Source organism: Moschus berezovskii, chromosome 17 (genome assembly GCF_049115385.1).
Source record: "Moschus berezovskii isolate FMDL1 chromosome 17, NW_MosBer_1.0, whole genome shotgun sequence".
NCBI lineage: Eukaryota > Metazoa > Chordata > Mammalia > Artiodactyla > Moschidae > Moschus > Moschus berezovskii.
Window position 1 is genome coordinate 14,615,582 of NC_142476.1, and position 22,312 is coordinate 14,637,893.

The following is a 22,312-nucleotide window of genomic DNA, read 5'->3' on the forward strand; positions in this document are numbered from 1 at the left end:
TATTTCTTTCCCCATTTTAGGGAAGTTTTCAACTATTATCTCCTCAAGTATTCTCTCATGGTCTTTCTTTTTGTCTTCTTCTTCTGGGACTCCTATGATTCGAATGTTGGAGCGTTTAACATTGTCCCAGAGGTCTCTAATATTGTCCTCATTTCTTTTAATTCATTTTTCTTTTTTCCTCTCTGTTTCATCTATTTCTACAATTTTATCTTCTAGTTCGCTTATCCTGTCTTCTGCCTCTGTTATTCTACTGTTTGTTCCCTCCAGAGTGTTTCTGATCTCATCTATTGCATTATTCATTGTATATTGACTCTTTTTTATTTCTTCTAAGTCCTTATTAAATCTTTCTTCCATCTTCTCAATCCTTTTCTCCAGGTTATTTATCTGTAACTCCATTTTGCTTTCAAGATTTTGAATCATTTTCACCATCAAAATTTGAAATTCTTTATCAGGTAAATTCCCTATATCTTCTTCTTTTGTTTGTGTTGGTGGGCAATTATCTTGTTCCTTTACTTGCTGGGTATTTCTCTGCCTCTTCATCTTGCTTATACTGCTTTGCTTGGGGTGGCCTTTCCCTCTTCTTGCAGTTTGTGGAGTTCTCTTTATTACGTAGTTTCTTCGCCGTGTGTGGGGTTGGACGGGTGACTTGTCCAGGTTCCCTGGTTAGGGAAGCATGTGTCGGTGTTCTGGTGGGTGGAGCTTGATTTCTTCTCTCTCCTTTAGAAGACAATGGGCTGCTTTTCTGGGAGCCTGATGTCCTCTGCCAGTATTCAGAAGTTGTTTTGTGGACTTTACTCCACGTTCAAATGTTCTTTTGATGAATTTGTGGGGGAGAAAGTGGTCTTGCCATCTTATCCCTCCGCTATCTTGTTCCTTCCTCCCCAGAACACTGGATTCTTATATTCCACTTGGTCGTGGAGTATCTCTTCCCAGCTGCTCCAGCAAGGCGCAGCCGCTGTACCTTACCTTGGACGAGGGGTATCTCCTCAAGGCCGCGCCTCCTGCTTTGAATGTAGATCAGCTCCTCTCGGCCCTCCGGTGCCCAAGCAGCCACCGCCTCCTGAACGTGGCACAGCTCCTCTCGGCCACCGCCCTAACCCTGGGCGCGGGGTAGCTCATCTCAGCCACGATTCTGCACGTGGTCGGTTGCGCCGGAGCCGGGCGTCTCCCGCGTCTGCGCCTGCGCCGCCGGAGCCGGGCGTCTCCCGCCTCTGCGCCTGCGCCCTAGTGTGAGCTTTTAAAATGTTAAATCTCCTGCTTCCAAACGAACACCCTTGTCTAAAATCCTACAGTAACTTCTCATCGCACTGAGAATGAAATCCAAAGTGCTTCCTTCCTACGAGTCTCCTATGCCTTGAGCACCTGGCTCTCTCTCTCTGCAGTCCCGTCTTAGTGGCCCCTTAACTGACTCAGGCCACTGACCTGCACGTGTTCCCTGAGGAGGGGGCAGTCATGCTCCCGACACTGTTCATTCGTCTGTTTTTTATTGCGGTATAGTGGCGTCATAGTGTGTGAGTTTCTTCTGTACAACAAAGTGAATCAGCCATTGGTATACATATACCCCCCTTTTTTTGGATTGCCTTCCCATTTAGGTCACCACAGAGCACTGAGTAGGATTCCCTGAGCTACACAGAAGGTTGTCACTGCTTATCTATTTTATGCACAGTATCAATAGTGTATATATGCATATTCACATCACATCAGTCCAAGTCTCCCAGCCCATCCCACTCTCCCCCATCCCCCTTTGGCATCCATGTGTCTGTTCTCTACATCTGTGTCTCCATTTCTACTTTCCAAACAAGACCATCTATTCCATTTTACTAGGTTCCACATATATGTATTAATATCTTATTTTTTTTTTCTCTTTAAGATTTACTTCAGTCTATAAGACAGTCTCTAGGTCCATCCACAGCTCCATAAATGGTGCAATTTTGTTTCTATTTATGGCTGAGTACCAAGTTTTCTTTATCCAATCCTGTTGACGGACATTTAGGTTGCTTCTACATCCTGGCTATTATAATTCATGTGCCTATCACTCTTCTTAGATGTGCTTATTTATCTCCCCAGATGTTCTTCTCCAAGATAGCCTCATGGCTCGCTTCTTCAGTTCCTTTATTGTTTCTTCAAATTATCACTCGTGGAGAGTCCAGAGCCGTCTTTCCAGTTCTATACTCTGTTCCATGTTGATCTTTCTCTCCCCTGCATTGTGCTATTTTTCTTCATAGTCGCCAAAATCCAGAACAAAAAAATATATAAAGTGGTGATTTTCAAGAAGTTAGACATCAGGTAATAAGTAATAAACCCTGGAAGACTGAAGACAAACAAAGTCAGATCTACCGTTGCCTCCGACTACTGACTACCAGCTGCGCAGCGCCGGAGCGGCTGTGAGGAGGCACCCCATGTCCAGGGGCCAAGGAGAAGTCCCAGCAGGATGGTAGGAGAGGCGAAATCGCGTTTAGGATCAAACTCATTCCTGCCAGAGACACTCGGGGCTCAAACAAACCTTCTGTGCACTAGGGCCCAGAGACCGAGCCAGAGCTGTGTCTGGGTGTCTCCTGAGGAGGACGGGTCAGCGGTGGCCTACCGCAGGCCAGGGGCTCTGGGTGCAGCAGACCTGGGTGTGGCATAAGCCCTCTTGGAGGAGGTCGCCAGTAACCCACCATAGAGCCGCCTGAACTTACACAGGACGGGGAAACAGACTCTGGGAGGGCACAAAGAGGGCCTTGTGCACCAGGACCCAGGAGAAAGGAGCAGTGACCCCACGAGAGACCGACCCAGGCTTGCCCGGGCGTGTCCAGGGGTCTCCAGGGGAGGCGTGGGTCGGCGGGGGCCTGCTGCAGGGCGGGGCACTGAGCGCAGCAGTGCATCGTGGGACTTTTGCGGGAGGTCGCCATTGTCTTCATCACCTCACCAGAGTGTGGCCCAGGGAAGTAATGGATGGAGGGAGCACAGCCCCGCCCATCAACAGAAAATTGGATTAAAGATTTAGTGAGCATGGTTCCGCCCATCAGAACAAGACCCAGTTTCCCCCTCAGTCAGGCTCTCCCAGCAGGAAGCTTCCATAAGCTTCTGTCCTTCTCCATCAGAGGGCAGACAGACTGAAAACCACAATCACAGGTAACTAACCAATCTGATCTCATGGACCACAGCCTTGTCTGACTCATTGAAACTATGAGCCATGCCGTATGGGGCCACCCAGGACAGACGGGTCATGGTGGAGAGGTCTGACAAAACATGGTCCACTGGACAAGGGAATGGCAAACCACTTCAGCATTCTTGCCTTGAGAACCCCATGAACAGTGTGAAAAGGCAAAAAGACAGGACACTGAAAGATGAACTCCCCAGGTTGGTAGGTGCCCAATATGCTACTGGAAAGCAGTGGAGAAATAACTCCAGAAAGAAAGAGGAGATGGAGCCAAAGCAAAAACACCTAGTTGTGGATATGACTGGTGATGGAAGTAAAGTCTGATGCTGTAAAGAGAAATACTGCATAGGAACCTGTAATGTTAGGTCCATGAATCAAGGCAAATTGAAAGTGGTCAAACAGGAAATGGCAAGAGTGAACGTCGACATTTCAGGAATCAGCAAGTTAAGATGGACTGGAATGGGTGAATTTAACTCAGATGACTGTTATATCTACTACTCTGGGCAAGAAAAGTAGAAAAAGAGATGGAGTAGCCTTAGAAGAAATGGAGTGGAGTAGCCATCATAGTCAACAAAAGAGACCAAAATGCAATACTTGGATACAATCTCAAAAATGACAGAATGATCTCTGTTCGTTTCCAAGGCGAACCATTCAATATCACAGTAATCCAAGTCTATGCCCCAACCAGTAACACTGAAGAAGCTGAAGTTGAACAGTTCTATGAAGACCTACAAGAACTTCTAGAACTAACACCCAAAAAAAGATGTCCTTTTCATTATAGGGGACTGGAACACAAAAGTAGGAAGTCAAGAAATACCTGAAGAAACTGGCAAATTTGGCCTTGGAGTGCAGAATGATGCAGGGCAAATGCTAATAGAGTTTTACCAAGAGAATGCAATGGTCATAGCAAACACCCTCTTCCAACAACACAAGAGACAACTCTACACATGGACATCACCAGATGGTCAATACTGAAATCAGACTGATCATATTTTTTGCAGCCAAAGATGGAGAAGCTTTATATAGTCAGCAAAAACAAGACTGGGAGTGGACTATGGCTCAGATCAAGAACTCCTTATTGCCAAATTCAGACTTAAATTGAAGAAAGTAGGGAAAACCACTAGACTATTCAGGTATAACCTAAATCAAATCCCTTATGAGTATATAGTGGAAGTCAGAAATATAATCAAGGGATTAGCTCTGATAGAGTGCTTGAAGAACTATGGACAGAGGTTCATGACATTGTACAAGAAGCAGGGATCAAGACCATCCCCAAGAAAAAGAAACGTAAAAAGGCAAAATGGTTGTCTGAGGAGGCCTTACAAATAACTGTGAAAAGAAGAGAAGCAAAAGGCAAAAGAGAAAAGGAAAGATACATCCACTTGAATGCAGAGTTTCAAAGAATAGCAAGGAGAGACTAGAAAGCCTTCCTCAGTGATCAATCCAAAGAAATAGAGGGAAACAATAGAGTGGGAAAGACTGGAGATCTCTTCAAGAAAATTAGAGATACAAAGGGAACATTTCATGCAAAGATGGACTCAATAAATGACAGAAATGGTATGGACCTAATAGAAGCAGAAGATATTAAGAAGTGGCAAGAATACACAGAAGAACTGTACAAAAAAGATCTTCACGATCCAGATAATCACAATGGTGTGATCACTCACCTAGAGCCAGACATCCTGGAATGCAAAGTCAAGTGGGCCTTAGGAAGCATCACTATGAACAAAGCTAGTGGAGGTGATGGAATTCCAGTTGAGCTATTTCAAATCCTAAAAGATGATGCTGGTTGAAAGTGTTGCACTCAATATGCCAGCAAATTTGGAAAACTCAGCAGTGGCCACAGGACTGGAAAAGGTCAGTTTTCATTCCAGTTCCAAAGAAAGTCAATGCCAAAGAATGCTCAGACTGCTGCACAATTGCACTCATCTCACACACTAGCAAATTAATGCTCAAAATTCTCCAAGCCAGGCTTCAACAGTACATGAACCATGAACTTCCAGATGTTCAAGCTGGATTTAGAAAAGGCAGAGGAATCAGAGATCGAATTGCCAACATCCGTTGGATCATCGAAAAAGCAAGACCGTTGCAGAAAAACATCTACTTCTGCTTTATTGACTATGCCAAAGCCTTTGACTGTGTGGATCAGAAAAAACTGTGGAAAATTCTGAAAGAGATGGGAATACCAGACCACCTGACCTGCCTCTTGAGAAATCTGTATGAAGGTCAGGAGGCAACAGTTAGATCTGGACATGGAACAGCAGACTGTTTCCAAATAAGGAAAAGAATACATCCAGGCTGTATATTGTCACCCGTATATTTAACTTATATGCAGAGTACATCATGAGAAATGTTGGGCAGGATGAAGCACAAGCTGGAATCAAGACTGCCAGGAGAAATATCAATAACCTCAGATATGCAGATGACACCACCCTTATGGCAGAAAGTGAAGAAGAACTAAAGAGCCTCTTGATGAAAGTGAAAGAGGAGAGTGAAAAAGTTGGCTTAAAGCTCAACATTCAGAAAATGAAGATCATGGCATCTGACCCATCACTTCATGGCAAATAGATGGGGAAACAGTGGAAATAGAGACACACTTTTTTGGGGGGTGGGGAGTGGCTCTAAAATCAAAACAGATGGTGACTACAGCCATGAAATTAAAAGATTCTTGCTCCTTGGAAGAAAAGTTATGACCAACCTAGACAGCATATAAAAAGCAGAGACATTACTTTGCCGACAAACTCTGTCTGGTCAAAGCTATGGGTTTTCCAGTAGTCATGTATGGATGTGAGAGTTGGACTGTGAAGAAAGCTGAGCGCCAAAGAATTGATGCTTTTGAACTGTGGTGTTGGGGAAGACTCTTGAGAGTCCCTTGGACTTCAAGGAGGTCCAACCAGTCCATCCTAAAGGAAATCAGTCCTGAATATTCATTGGAAGGACTGATGCTGAAGCTGAAACTCCAATCCTTTGGCTACCTGATGTGAAGAACTGACTTACTGGAAAAGATCCGGGTGCTGGGAAAGATTGAAGGTGGGAAGAGAAGGGGATGACAGAGGATGAGATGGCTGGATGGTATCACCGACTCAATGGACGTGAATTTGACTAAACTCCGGAAGTTGGTGATGGACAGGGAGGCCTGGTGTGCTGCAGTCCATGGGGTCACAAAGAGTCAGACATGACTGAGCAACTGAGCTTGACTGAACTGACTGACTTGGATGAGACTCCAGTTCCTGAGATCAGGACAGAACATCAGGTGTAACCCAGAACATTTCCTGTCTTGAGGAGATAGTACTAAGAGTTCAGGGGAATAAACACAACCTGAAATGCATTTGAGAAGAGCATTTATTGTGCTGCTGTTTGGTAGAATGTTCTGCATATGTTTCTACATGACCATTTGGTCTAAGGTATATATGTTTCCTTACTGATTTTCTGTCTGGATGACCTATCATTAATGAAAGCATGGTATTGAAGTCCCCTATTATTATTATATTTTGCTACTTCTCTCTTCAAATCTGTTAGTATTTCCTTAATATATTTAGATGTTTTGATGTTGGGTGCACATATATTTTGGGCTTCCCAGGTGGCTTGGTGATAAAGAATTAGCCTGTTGATATAGGAGATGCAGGAGACATGGATTCATCCTGTGTTGGGAAGATCCTCTGGAGAAGGAAATGGCAACCCACTCCAATATTCTTGCCTGGGAAGTCCCATGGACAGAGGAGCCTGGCGGGCTACAGTCCGTGGAGTTGCAAAGGATAGGACACAACTGAACACGCATGCACGCACATAGATTTTATAATTGTTTTCTTCTTTTGATGAATTGTCCCTTTATTAATGTGTAATGATCTTTCTTGTCTCTGGTTACAGTTTTTTACCAGACATAAGTTTACCCTGCTCTCTTTTGTTTTCCATTTGGATGGTCTTTTTTTCCTATTGCTTCACTTTGAGCTTATGTGTGTCCTTAAAGCTAAAGTGAGTCTCTTGTAGCCAGCCTATAGTTGGGTCTTGTTTTGTGAGCAATTCAGTCACTCTGTGTCTTTTTCATTGTTACTGAATTTAATCCATTTATATGTAACATAATAGGTAAGTACTTACTACTGCCATCTTGGTGTTTTCTATTTTGAGGTTCCTTTCTTCCTCTCAGTGTTTTCCTTTACAAATAGATGCTTTTCCAGAATGGTATACTTTGACCCTCTTTGCTTTCTCTAGTATTTACTATGGGTTTTTTGCTTTGTTATTGTCCTCTACATAAATCATTATATAAACACATGGTTGTTGGTTGTAAGTCACATCCAACTCTTTGCGACCCGATGGACTGTAGTCCCCCAGGCCTCTCTGGCCATGGAATTTCCCAGGCAAGAATGCTAGAGTGGTTTGCCATTTCTTTCTTCAGGGGATCTTCCTGACTCAGAGATCAAACCTGCATCTCTTGCCTTGCAGGTGAATTTTTTACTGCTGAGCCACCACGGAAGCCCACTGCAGTCTATTTAAAACTGAAAATGAAAGTGAAAGTGAAGTTGCTCAATCATGTCTGATTCTTTGTGACCCCATGGACTGTAGCCCACCAGGCTCCTCTGTCCATGGCATTTCCCAGGCCAGAATACTGGAGTTGGCTGCCATTTCCTTCTCCAGGGGATCTTCCCAACCCAGGGATCAAACCCAGATCTCCTGCATTGCAGGCAAACTCTTTACCGTCTCATCCACCAGGGAGGTGATTACATACTAAGTTTAAAACTGATTACATATTAATTTCAACTGCATATGAAAAGTCTGGTTTTTACTCCCCTGTAGATGTTTTGGTTTTGCTGTTGTATTTTGCACCTTTTATTTTTATTTTTTGGAGGGTATAGCTGCATTACTACCTTGTGTTAGTTTCTGTGACAAAGGAGTGAATTCGCTATGTGTATACATACATCCCCTCCCCCTGGGCCTACCTCCCACCCCCTCACCCACCCGCCTCGGTTATCACGGAGCTTAGAGCTGAGCTCCCTGCACTATACAGCAGGCTTCCACTAGCTATCTGGTGGAATTTTAGATTAGCTGCACTAGATTTTACTTACCTGGCTCCTGAGAAACCTGCATGCAGGTCAAGAAGCAACAGTTAGAACTTTACATGGAACAACTGACTGGTTCAAAATTGGGAAAGGTGTACAACAAGGCTTTATAACGTCACCCTGTTTATTTAACTTATATGCAGAGTGCATCATACAAAATGCTGGGCTGGATGATTCATAAGCTGGAATCGAGATTACCGGGAGAAATATCAACAGCCTCAGATATACAGATGACACCATCCAAATGGCAGAAAGCAAAGAGGAACTAAAAAGCCTCTTGTTGAGGGTGAAAGAGGAGAGTGAAAAAGCTGGCTTAAAACTCAACATTCAAATTATTAACACCATGACATCTGGTCTCATCACTTCATGGCAAATAGAAGAGGAAAAAGTAGACAGATTTTATTTTCTTGGGCTCTAAAATCACTGCAGACAGTGACTGCAGCCACAAAATTAAAAGATGCTTGCTCCTTGGTAGGAAAGCTGTAACAAACCTAAACAGTGTATTTAAAAGCAGAGATATCACTTTGCCAACAAGTTCTGTATAGTCAAAGCCATGGTTTTTCCAGTAGTCATGTATGGATGTGAGAGTTGGACCATAAAGAAGCCTGAGTGCCGAAGAATTGACACTTTTGAATTGTGGTGCTAGAGTAGACTCTTGAGAGTCCCTTGGACAGCAAAGAGATCAAACCAGTCAATCCAAAAGGAAATCAACCCTGAATATTCACTGGAAGGACTGATGCTGAAGCTGAAGCTCCAGTCCTTTGGCCACCTGATGCAAACAGCCAACTCATTGGAAAAGACCCTGATGCTGGGAAAGACTGGGGGCAGGAGGAGAAGGGGGCTGGACAGGATGAAATGGTTAGATAGCATCACCAACTCATTAGACATGAATTTGAGCAAACTCGGGAGATAGAGAAGGATAGGGAAACCTGGCATGCTGCAGTTCATGGTGCCGCAAAGAGTTGGACACAACTTAGCAACCGAACAACAACAATCCGATTATGAAGGTTTACTGAGTTCTTTGCTGATGTCGTGTTTCCCTTGATGCTTTGTGATCCCCGTAGCCTTGTGTAAGTATCTGCACATTTGAAGAAGCGGTCACCTCTTTCAGTCTCTACAGGCTGAGTTCAGTATGAAGACCTTTTGTGGAGAGGGATCGACTAAAGCTTGCTGTGGCCCTGGGTCTAAGACTGCAGAGCTCTAAATGCGAGAGCACTTGGTGGCTCTGCGTCTGGTGTTTCTGAGGTCTGGAAAGCTCAGGCTGAAGGGGACCATGACACTCACATGGTCTCAGCGTTCTTACTGAAGGGCTCTGCAGGGGCTTCAAGAGCTGTTGGGGTCCTTGGAAGCACTTCTGAGTCCACCAGTTAGGGAGCGGGGCAGGCCAGCCGGGGTGGCCTGCAGGGCAGTGCACACACGCTGCGCGGCAGGGCTGGCTGCAGGTGCCTGTGTAGTGACAAGGGCAGGCTGCAGACACGCATATAGACTTGAGGGCCCGCAGCAGTGGCTCTGGCCGAGTGCACAGGCTCCACAGCTGCGGGGACCCTTGCTGTCAACAGGCACTCCCATAACTGCTGGGCATTCCCACTGGCATACTCGGGAGCAAGGTCAAGGAGATGCAAACGCACAGATAGATGGGTTAGCTGCAGGGGAGCCCAACAGTGCATGCCAGTGTCAGGAGAGAAGACTGGTTCTGGGTCCACAAGCAGCCTGCGGGAAGGGGCTGGGGGCTGCCCGCGCGCTCTACTGAGATTGTGGGCTCTCATCACAGGTACGCACACGGCGTGGCGGTCTGTGACCGGGCCCAGGCCAGCGGCGTGCAGGTGCACAGCGGGAGGGGTGGCCCACTGTGTGCACATGGCGGTGGGGTCACCTCCTGCGATCCGGGCTGTGTCTTGCCCCCCGTGCAGCTGCAGACGTCAGGGTTGTCTGCCAGTGTGGATCCTGCGCTCCAGGGGGAGCTGGAGGGTGGGGAGCTGCTGGCGTCCGTGAAGATGGAACCGACAGGAAGGAAGCATCTGTGATGAAGTCTGCAGGTGGGGGGCGTCCGTGGTAGCTGTGCCGGCATTTGGTTTCTTGAGCTGCAATACCCACCGGGACACCCTGTGTAGGACGCCCCTGGGAACCGTGGTCACTCCCGCACTTGGCTCTTACTGGTTGCCACTGCCCTTTTCCTGTTCCCAACAGTCTGCTATTCATCTCAGCTTCGCTGGGTCTCTGGGTGGGGTGGATCCAAAGAGGGTCCTCCAGGAAGTGCCCCCAGGAGGCTGGGGAAGCTGGTCAGCACACTCCTCTGCCTTTCCTGGCAAGGGGCACTCTTCTGAGCTGGGGCGTTCCCTCTTGGCACTGACCAGCTCCAGTCCGGAGGAGGGGACGCTGTGAGCAGCATGAAGCTGTGCTGCCTTCCCTTTCCATGCGGTTACCCCCAGGCTTTCTGTTTCACTGTGAGGCTGAGGTTTCCTACGTGAGCTCCTGAGCTCTCCCGGAGGAGTTTTTGTCCACGGATCGCTGTCTAACAGTTGATTTCTGTTGGAGAACAGTGGCTGGAGTCTTCTACTCTGTCATTTTGGTGACATCTCTCCTTAGCGTGTATTTAATTGGGGCCCCCAGAAAGGAATGAGTGGGGGAAAAATGTAAGGAAACCATGGATGAAACCTAGTTTTCTAGCTTGATGAAAACTATAAACCCACATATACAAAAGAAGTTTCCAAAAAAACTCATGCACAAAGCATGAAGAAAACTATAGTAAGGAGCATCATAATCGAATTTCTCAAAACCAATAACAGATGAAAATATTGAAGACATCAAGAGAAAAAAAGCACGTTACCTACAGACAACCAGAGATGAAGAGGACAACACAGACTTCACTGGAGCCAAGAAAAGAGAAACGGCGCCGTTAAAATGCTGAAATGTCAAAAAGAAGATTGCCTAGAATTCTATGCACAGGAAACATATTTCAAAAATAAAAGCAAAGACGCTTTCAGAAACATAAAAGTGGATGAACTGATCACATCACCAGCAGATCTGTGGTGCCAAGACACAAAAAAAGTTAAAGAATGTACTTGAAAGAAAGTGGCATTGGGTGAAACTATTAATCTACACAAAAGAGTGAAATCACCAACAGTGGTAACTAGATGAGTGAATGTATAAAATTTTCTTATTATTTAAGTTTATCTAGAGGATAATTGAGTATTGAGCGAAAAAATAAAGAGATATGGTGGGATTCTTGACATATGTAAAAGTAAAATGTACACAACGAAGCACACAGGGCAGGAGAGGGTGAATGAAAATGCACTATTATAAGCTCTTATACTACACATAGGGTGCTATAATACCATTTGAAAGCAAACTAATAAGGTAAACAGGTATACTAATAACCTTAAGCAATTACGTACAAAAATGTGATAGCTAATGTCAATAAAAATATAACAAAAACAAAAAATACCCAATCCAACAAAAGATAGACAAAAAAAAGAGAATAAAGAAAAAATGAAACAAATAGAAAGCAAATAGCAAAATGATAGGTTATAATCTAACTATATTAACTACCACATTAAATGCAAATATTCTAAACAAACCACTTAAAAAGCAAGGATAGTCATACTGGATATATAAACAGGGCCTGTACACGCAAGAATTGATGTTTAAGTAGACACAGTTTCAAAATAATGGAATGGAAGAGGATATAACATCGTGATACAAATTGAAGGAAAGTTGAAATGGCTATGTTAAGATCAGACAAACTTGATTTCAGAATAAGAAATGTTGGAGGCAAAAATGATCATTTTACAATTCTGAAGGGGTGAATTATTCAAGAGAACATCACAATCCTAAATATGCATTTTATTACAGAGCTGCAAATTCATACGGCAAAAACTGATGGAATTACAATACGAAAAAGACAAAGCTACGGTACAACTAGAGTTAAAGATTTCCATACTCCTCTGCAAATAACTGATAGAACAAGTAGAGAAACTGTTAAGTGTATAAAATACTTAGACAACAAAGCCATTAACTAAATTGACCTAGCTCATACTCCATTCAACAATAGCAGATTACACAAATTTTTCAAGTGTGTATCGGACACATCAAAATAAACCATATTCCAAGCAATGAAGCAATTGTTGACAAATTCAAAAACCTCAATACATGTATGTTTTTTGATAACAGTAGGATTAAGTTAGAATCAATAAGAGAAATATTTTTGGAAAATCCTCATATATTGGGAACTAAATAATACACTTATGAATAATTTATAGTTCAAAAAAGAAATGAAAGGGAAAATTAGAAAATATTTTGAAATGAAAATGGATTATGATGCATTTGAGCAAAAATTAAAAATTTGGAGATTCTTCAAATGTTACATGTAGGGGAGTTCATAACACTAAACAGTTACATATTTTTTAAAAAATCTTAATGCCTAAAGAAAATTGAATAAAACTCAGCAGTGGCCACAGGACTGGAAAAGGCCAGTTTTCATTCCAATCCAAAAGAAAGGCAATGCCAAAGAATGCTCAAACTACCGCACAATTGCACTCATCTCAGACGCTAGTGAAGTGATGCTCAAAATTCTCCAAGCCAGGCTTCAGTAGTACATGAACCATGAACTTCCAGATGTTCAAGCTGGATTTAGAAAAGGCAAAGGAACCAGAGGACGAATATTCAACATCTGTTGGATCATTGAAAAAGCAAGACAGTTTCAGAAAAACATCTACTTCTGCTTTATTGACTATGCCAAAGCCTTTGACTGTGTGGATCACAATAAACAGTGGAAAATTCTGAAAGAGAAGGGAATACCAGACCACCTGACTTGCCTCTTGAGAAATCTGTATGCTGGTCAAGAAACAACAGTTAGGTCTGGACATGAAACAACAGACTGGTTCCAAATCAGGAAAGGAGTATGTCAAGGCTGTATATTGTCACCCTGCTTATTTAACTTCTGTGCAGAGTACATCATGAGAAACGCTGGGCCAGATGAAGCACAAGCTAGTATCAAGACTGCTGGGAGAAATATCAATAACCTCAGATATGCAGATAACACCACCCTTATGGCAGAAAGTGAAGAAGAACTAAAGAATCTCTTGATGAAAGAGGAGAGTGAAAAAGTTGGCTTAAAGCTCAACATTCAGAAAACTAAGATCATGGCATCTGGTTCCATCACTTCAAGGCAAATAGATGGGGAAACAGTGGAAACAGGGAAAGACTTTATTTTGGAGGGCTTCAATATCACTGCAGATGGTGACTGCAGCCATGAAATTAAAAGACGCTTACTCCTTGGAAGGAAAGTTATGACCAACCTAGACAGCATATTGAAAAGCAGAGACATCACTTTGCCAACAAAAGTCCATCTAGTCAAAGCTCTGGTTTTTCCAGTGGTCATGTATTGATGTGAGAGTTGGACTATAAAGAAAGCTGAGCACCAAAGAATTGATGCTTCTGAACTGTGGTGTTGGAGAAGACTCTTGAGAGTCCCTTGGACTGCAAGGAGGTCCAACCAGTCCATCCTAAAGGAAATCTGTCCTGAATATTCTTTGGAAGGACTGATGCTGAGGCTGAAACTCCAATCCTTTGGCCACTTGATGCGAAGAGCTGACTCATTTGAAAAGACCCTGATGATGGGAAAGATTGAAGGCAGGAGGAGAAGGGGACAACAGAGGCTGAGATGGTTGGATGGCATCACTGACTCAATGGACATGAGTTTGAGTAAACTCCGGGAGTTGGTGATGGACAGGGAGGCCTGTGGTGCTACAGTTCATGGGGTCACAGAGAGTCAGACAGGACTGAGGGACTGAACTGAACTGAACTGATTAAGAAAATTGAATAAAAAAGAACAGCAACTTAAAAGCAGAAGAAATTAATGAAGATCAGAATATAAATCACTGAAATAGAAAAACGACAAAATAAGGGTGAAACAGTGAAACCCAGGAGCTCATTCTTTAAAAGATCAATAAAATTAATCAATCACAAAATTGCAGCATCAGGAATGAAAGAGTTGACATTAGTACAGAATTTGTAGATATTTTGGATATTAAGAGAATAGTGGTAAAGAATCCACCAGTCAATGCAGGAGATGCAAGAGATTCCAGTTCAATTCCTGGGCCAGGAAGATCCCCTGGAATAGGAAATGGCAACCCACTATGATATTCTTACCTGGGAAATATATGGACAGAGGAGACTGGTGGCCACCGAAGAGTCAGACAGAACTTAGCAACTAAACATAAACAAACTCTTCTCCCGCCATGGACACCCCAGAATTACAGCCACTTATAGAGCACTTGGGGCTTCCCTGGTGGCTCAGATGGTAAAGAATTCACCTGCAGTGGGGGAGATCTGGGTTGGATCCCTGGGTTGGGAAGATCTCCTGGAGGATGGCTTAGCAACCCACTCCAGTATTCTTGCCTGGAGAATCCCCATGCACAGAGAAGCCTGGCGGGCTACAGTCCATGGGGCCACAAAGAGTTAGACAGGACTGATCAACACAGCTCAGCACAGAGAAGCTGGGCGTCCCAGATGGTGCTAGTGGTAAAGAAGCAGCCTGCGAATGCAGCAGATGTAGGAGATTCAGGTTCAGTCCCTGGGTTGGGAAGATCCCTTGGAGGAGAGCATGGCAACCCACTCCAGTATTCTTGCCTGGAGAATCCCATGGACAGAGGAGCCTGGAGAGCTACAGTCCTTGGGTTGCAAAGAGTCGGACACGAATGAAGTGACTTAGCACGGTAGAGCAGTTACCTATGAGAACAATCTGAGGATGAGCTGAAAAGATTTTCCACAATTAAAGACACAAAGAGGGGACCACAATGAGATGGGTAAGAGGAGCAGAGATGTCGTAAAGTCAGGACCCTATTCTCAGGCAGCAGCAAACCAATGGGGGGGATAATCACAATTACAGAGGTTCTCCCCAGGGAGCAAGGGGTCAAAGCTCCAGCTTGGACTCCCCAGCCTGGGGGTCCTGCATAGGAAAGACGCGGCCCCAGAACACCTGACTTTGAAAACCAGCAGATTTCGCACCCGGAAGACCCCGGTGATTGTAGGGAACACAGACTCCAGTCTTGCAGGGCATACATGAAACCTCACGTGCTCCGGGTCCCAGCGCAGAGGCAGCGCTTGGAGAGGAGGCCGGCTCAGGCACACTTGTTGATCCTGGGGAGCCTCCTGGAGAGGCGGTTGGGACCTGAGACTCCTCGGGGGAAGGAGGCGATAGCGGTAGGCATTCGGGGAGCTCATTCTACAGGGTAACCTGAGTGCAGACACGCATCACTTTGGCATCTTTCCTCTGGTCCGTTAATGCTGGGGGCCCAGCCCTGCCCCCCAGCAGGCCGGGGGCCCCTATGCCCTGCATGGCTTCGCAGTCAACTGCCTGGGAAGCTGACCCCACCTTCCACGTGCTCACAGGCATCCCCTGAGGGTGGGCTCACAGCAGGCTAGGCCAGGGCCAGGCACCACCTACCAGTGGACCCCCAGCACAGCAAAAGAGTGCAGGCAGCCCATCTAGGGAGCACCCCGGAAGCTACAGCTCTGGGGACCAGACAGGAGCAGGCTACCAGGCCCGGGAGGGTGCCTCTTGTGTACAAGACAATCCTACAGCCAGCATATTCTTAAAGGTGAAAACTGAATGCTTTCCCCTCGAGATTAGAAACAAGATAGGGTGTCCACCCTCCCCACTTCCGTTCATTGTATGAAAGATTCTAGCCATTAAGGCAAGAAGAGCTAGACCAAAGCCACCCTGATTACTAAGAAAGATATACCAGTGTCCATCTGAAGACAACGTGGTCGTCTTTGCAAGAAAACTGGTGGACATCACCTACCGCGGGGGAAAAGTTCATTTAGAGAGGTTGTAGAATAAAAGATCAGCCTAAAAAAATCAAGATTGTATTTCTCTGTATCAACAAAGAATAATTTGAACTGAAATTTTTTAAAAAATACTGTTTGTAGTAGCCTTTAAATAATCAACTACTTTGAGGTGAATCTGATAAAAGACGTGCATACTACATAAAAATGAAAATTACAGAACATAACTGAAAGAGAAAGTTTAAAAATTTAAATAGATGTTCCCAGTTTATAGCTCAGAAAGCAAGATATTTCGATATTGATTTTCCTCAAATTGATCTGTAGATTCAGTGTAATCTCAATAAAAATCTCATGTGCTTTTCTATACAAATTAATAGTCTGATTTGAAAATATATATAGAAATTCAAGGAACCTAGAAAAGTCAAAACAGTTTTGAAACAGCAGAACCAAGGAGGAGTAATTTTAACTGATTTCAAGACTAGCTGTAAGGCTAAAGTAATAAAGTCTGGTGTTGGTATGAAGATAGAAAATAGATCACTGGGACAAAATCGCAGACCCATACATAGATGGACGACTTTTTGGCAAAGATGAAAAATCAGATCTGTGGAGAAAAGAGTCTTTTATGCAAATGGTGTTCAAACACAGTCTTTAGTTGATATTTTTATATGGTGATCAAACAATTGGATAAGCATATTCAAAATATAGACTTTGAGTCACACCTCACACCATCTACAAAAATTAAGTAAAAAGTGATTCTAGATGTAAATGCTAAACCAAAAACTCTAACATTTCTGGAAAAAAAGAACAGGAGAATATCTTTGTTATCCTGTGTGTTAGGCAAAAATTTCTTTGCTACAACACCAAAAACATATACTTTAAAAAAAGAAAAGATTAATTGGATTTCATCAAAGTTTAAAACTTGTGATCTTTAAAAGACTGTTGAAATCATGAAAAGTCAACCTGGGAGAAAATATTTGCAAATGATAAATATAAGAAATTTGTATTCTAAATAAATAAAGAACTCTCAAATGTCAATAATAAGGGGGGAAAGTTCATTTTTTAAAACGGAAAAAAAATTTCAAGGAGCCATTTCAACAAAAAGTATATGTGAATAAAAAGGAAGTGCACATGAACAAATGCTCAGTTCTGTTAGTCATTAGAAAAATTCAAATTAAAGCTGCAAGGTAGGAAATTCCCTGCTGGTCTAGTGGTTAAGACTGGACTTCCAATGCAGGGGGCTTGCGTTCAATCCCTGGTTGGGGAACTAAGATCTCACATGCTGTGCAGAGCAGCCAAAAAATAAAACAAAATAACAAAATTTTAAAAATATAAAATAAACTTCACTTTTTAAAAAGTCCTTAAAGCCTCATATTTATTTAAAATAAAAAAAAATTCAAGAGACTTGTATATCCCTCTTAGAAAGGAGAAACTAAAAATCCTGACCATACTGACTGTTGGCAGCAGTGTGAAGAAGTTCTAATTCTTTTTTTTAAAATATTTATTTGTTCATTTGGCTGTGCCAGCTCTTAGCTGTGGCCCATGGGATGCAGCTTCCTGACCCGGGGTTGAGCTCCCGCCCCCTGCACCGGTAGCGTGGAGTCTTAGTGGCCGGACCACCGGGGAAGGCTTAGCCGCTCTAATTCTCAAGCATCAAGAGTGGAAACACAAAATGGTACAGCCACTTTGCAAACTCTGTGACATCGTTTTAAGAAATTATATGTATATTATGTGTTCTAACCAATCTGCTTCATACCGACGCATACAAAAGTGTTTTCGCAGCTTTATAAAATCTGGTTTTGACAGAAAAGTGGGAATTCAGGCTGTACCTAGAGAGAGGTGTTGCAGCCATCGTCTTGATGATGATAGCTCAGGACTCTCTCAGAAGGAATTCAGTGATTCTGCTAGCAATGTGTGCAGAACATGAGTGCTCCTGTGTATTCATAGTCACACTGCTGAGGTCTGACTCCCAACCGAGTTAGTTTGGTACGGGTGGGTCTTTGGCAAGTTTCCCTCTCCAATCACATGAAATTGTTGAGAAGATTTATAGACTGAGTGGTCAGCGCTCAATAAATGATAGCTGTTATATTTTTATGTTAAGGTGTGGTTGATGGTGATGCAGGGGGCGGGGGGTGGTTCATAGCTCTGGTTGGATGCTAAGAGTCCCGTGACACAGAAAGGCAACAAGTCCTCTGATAACTGAAGCTGTGGAAACAGGTGAAAAGGCTCAGAGACAGTACGGAACCCTGGGGGAACATCTGAGCTTTACAGACAAGACGATTGAGAAGCAATACAGAGAGGGGGTGAAAGCAGGAAAAGACAGGGTCACAGAAGCTAAAAGAGAAAATGGTTTAAAAAAAAAATGTTATCAAAACTGCAGCCCTGTGAAAGCAGCTCAGCTGTAAGACGGATCCACTGGACTCGATGCGTTTGTGTTGCATTTTTTTTTGAGACATAATTGACATAGAACATTATATTTGTTTCGGGCGTACAATGTAATAATTTGACATTTGTCCGTACTGTGAAATGATTATCACAGTAAGTCTAGCTAATGTTTCCTTTTTTTAAAGTTGTTTTGCTGCTTTGCAATGTTGTGTTAGTTTCTGCTGCATTGCAGAATCAGCTCATTGACCACGTCCATCCCTTTGTCACCACAGAGCCCTGAGTGGCACTCCCTGTGCTATAGAGGTTCTCACAGTTGCCTCCTTCATGAGTCATATCAATAGTGTGCATCTGCCGATCCCAATCTCCCAGTCCATCTCACCCCCTCCTCCCCCTCGGGGTCCATCCATTTGTCCGCTACCTCTGTGTCTCTATTTCTGCCAGGAGGTTCACCGCTACCATTTTTCTAGATTCCACACACTTGCGTTGATGTACGATACGTGTTATCCTCTTTCTAACTTACTAACGTTGGCCTGTGAGAGAGCTGTTCCACCAGAGGTGGGGAAGCCGGCAGGTGGTAAAGGGGCTGTGAACGAATGCTTTGGAAGTGTTGGCAGTTCATTCAGACAACTTTTTCAAGAACTTTAGAAATGAATTTAAACCAAAAAAATAAAAGAAGAAGAAAGCTATATCACTGCAGGCATTAGTAGGTCAGAGAGTTTTCCCCACACTGCTGCTCTAGGGCAAAAGTCGCCTTCGAGGGTGGGTATGTTGATGGGCATGGCTATATTAAAAATTTATTCCCGGAGACAGGCAATGATAGCCGGCAGTATCTGATTCTGCCAGAAAGGATGAATTGGAGATAATAAGACAAAAACTGGGGTCTGATGTTTCAGGGAGATGGTTAGAAAACCTGAGCAGGCAAGGAATGCAGAGACTTGAAGGAGCCCTTAGCCCAGGCAACAGAGAGGAGGGAATCACGTCTAAATAGACGTCGGAGACGAAAACCACAGGTCTCAGCAGCCGACTGGATGAAGGAAGAGATGAGGATGAAGATCTGGCTTGGGGGACAGTTGCTCCCACTGACTAACGGGAGGCCTTGCAGACACAGTCACAGCTGCAGAGAATACGGTACTTCGCAAACCTCTGTGTTCTGGCCACAAACCACAGCCCTGACCAAAATTCCCACCTCCATCCAGGACTAGCTACATAATTTCCGGGACTCACTGCCAAGGAAGTGAACACGTGGGACTTCTTGTTCAAAATTGTTAAACATCTCAAACAATACCCCAGAGCATTCAACCAAGGAGCCATTCTAAGTGCTGGACGAGGTGTGACCACACAGGTCAGAAGACCGTAAATCTGACTGTACCTCCACCTCCAGCCTGACAGCTGGCAGGGGCAGATTAGCTACTGGACTTCCGGAAGCAAGCTACATTTACACAAAATGGAAACTCTTCTGCTTCTTTTTTTCTTTTTTGACTAATGGTTTTCAACAGTGCTTTCAGTTCAGTTCAGTTCAGTCGCTCAGTCGTGTCAGACTCTCTGCGACCCCATGAATCACAGCACGCCAGGCCTCCCTGTCCATCACCAACTCCCAGAGTTCACTCAAACTCATGTCCATCGAGTCGGTGATGCCATCCAGCCATCTTTCTCCATATCAACAACTTAAGGAAATTCTTTTTACTGGGGTCCTAACTTTTTAACATGCCTCAACAGCCCATCTTTCTTAGTCTCCCAGTCTGTAACATGGAATAAATAGCTGTCCTTCAAAGATGATTTCACTTTAACAGAGCTTTTTTTTTTTCTTTCCTCCAATTCACAGCGAAGACCACTGCAGCATGTCAGGGTGCATTCTCCAGGATGATCAGAAAAAGCCCTGGAAGGTGAGTTTCTCCACTGCCTCAAGTGGACAACTGCGTTTGGGGAGCTGGTTTGAAAGTGAACACAAGTTCCAAAGCCTCAGGCAGCAAGCTGTGCTCCAGGACTGCTCTTCTCCCAGGGGCCTGTGGATGCCTGAGCTGGCTAACCTGCTAAGAGAATTCTGTGTGGTCAGTGGGGGAGGTTTTCTCTCACCAGGAGTCCAGAGCCACATCCTGTCTGTCCAGTCACCACTGTTGTTTTCTGACCTTAATCCACTCACTTAACTTCACTTAGTACCTCTGCCTCTGGTGACATAGGGCGTCTGGATCTTCAAGATCCAAAATTCACTTTTCTATTAACTTTACTGTCATTCCACAAAGCTCCCTAGGCCCCAGAATGTCAGGATATTCAATAACGAACATTTCATAACGAATTAAAATTAAAATTTCATCTTTGTCAATTGCAGTGATTACATACACATATTTTTTGGATTTAGATTTTCATATAATTTTTAGTCATGACAACGATTATAACCAAATATCAGAATTGCTTTATCATAAAGGTTTTTGACAATTGTGAAGCATTTCCATATTTTTAATGTATGAAAATGTTCTTATACATCTTCTTTGTGAAACCAAGACAGTTTTGATATTTAACTTTACATATTAATAAGATTTCAGAGAAATTAAAATATTTTGGCTTATTCACAAAATGTTTTATAAATTATTATTCACTTGCTCTTTACCTCAATTTTTTATTTTTTAATTTTTACTTGATTACATTTGTAAATGTATATAATTTATAAATAAATAACATTTAGAAATCAGAGGTAAATGCTGAAAATTTTCTATTGATTGCTGTGTACTAAAATATATATATTCAGGGGTCTGCATAATTACCTATCATTGATATTTAGGAGACATTCCAAAACTGGGTTGGGACTTTGTTCTAAATGAGCTCTAAGTTGTTCTTCCTTTTTTTCCTTTATCTCTGAGTTTATTATTTTTAACAATTCATTGTTATCCCAGGTTATCCCAAAGAAAGAAAGTTGCTCTTTCTTTTAGAGAGGTAGGCAGTTTTCTGGTTTTGCAAAAAAGAGTTTAATTTAGAGACCCAGGCCAGAACTAGTCTTAAACTGCTTTGTGCTTCAAAATATAGTGAAATGTGGGTAATTCTTTATCTTTTCTTATAAAACAGAGCTATTTAATATCTAATTCAATCACTTTTAAGGCATTTCCTAGGTGGCTCAGTGGGTAAAGAATCAGCCTGCAGTGAGGGAGACCCAGGTTTGATTCCTAGGTTGGGAAGATCCTCTGGAGAAGGTCATGGCAACCCACTCTGGTATTCTTGCCTGGGGAATCCCATGGTCAGAGGAGGCTGGCAGGCTACAGTCCATGGGGTTGCAAAGAGTTGGACACAACTTAGCAACTAAACACTTTCTACACTCCGTCTGACAAGCTTATCTTTGAAAGTTCAGCTGACTTACAGCCTCTTTAGTGAAAACATTTGTGATTACTCTGGAATATTTATGCACAATTATGTCACAGACTGTTATCCACAGGTTTAAACTCTTATCTTTTCAGCTGGAATATGAATTCTACACACTTTTGTTTTGTTTTTTAATTCATCTCCATATGCCCAGTGCTGAGGACAGATCAGCTCGTTGTTGATAAATGTCCAAAAAATTCCAGAATTAATGAAAGAAAGGAAGGAAGAAAGAAGGAAGGGAAGAAAGAAAGAGAAAGGAAGGAAGCAAGGGAAAGGTTGATTAAATGAATGGATAAATACATGAGCACATGGTATTTAAAGGAGAAGCTGCTACTAGAGCTACTGGAAGAGAGCAACACATTTCTCATTCAATATTCTGCTAGACAATCGGCAGACTCGGCCCTGAGCACTGGATGCAGAGAAAACTCAAAGGCTCGTGGCTGGAGCCAAATGTCAGTTCAGCTCAGTCGCTCAGTCGTGGCCGACTCTCCGCGACCCCATGAACCGCAGCACGCCAGGCCTCCCTGTCCATCACCAGCTCCCAGAGTTCACTCAAACTCACGTCCATCGAGTCGGTGATGCCATCCAGCCATCT

The 22,312-nt window shown here is 43.5% G+C and overlaps 1 protein-coding gene across 3 annotated transcripts in view; it reads left to right on the plus strand.

Moving 5' to 3' along the window:
* Window positions 1-22,312, plus strand: part of LOC129551811 (uncharacterized) — a 45,293-nt gene that overhangs the window by 14,264 nt on the left and 8,717 nt on the right. For 2 of the 3 annotated variants that reach the window (XM_088845217.1, XM_055420144.2), the window contains one exon: window positions 20,192-20,969. In XM_088845217.1, the coding sequence (XP_088701343.1) occupies window positions 20,192-20,513 (322 nt within the window). In that variant the 3' untranslated portion in view covers window positions 20,514-20,969. Of the gene's footprint in view, window positions 1-20,191; window positions 20,970-22,312 lie in introns of those variants that run through there. The other variant, XM_088845218.1, reaches the window with a different exon arrangement.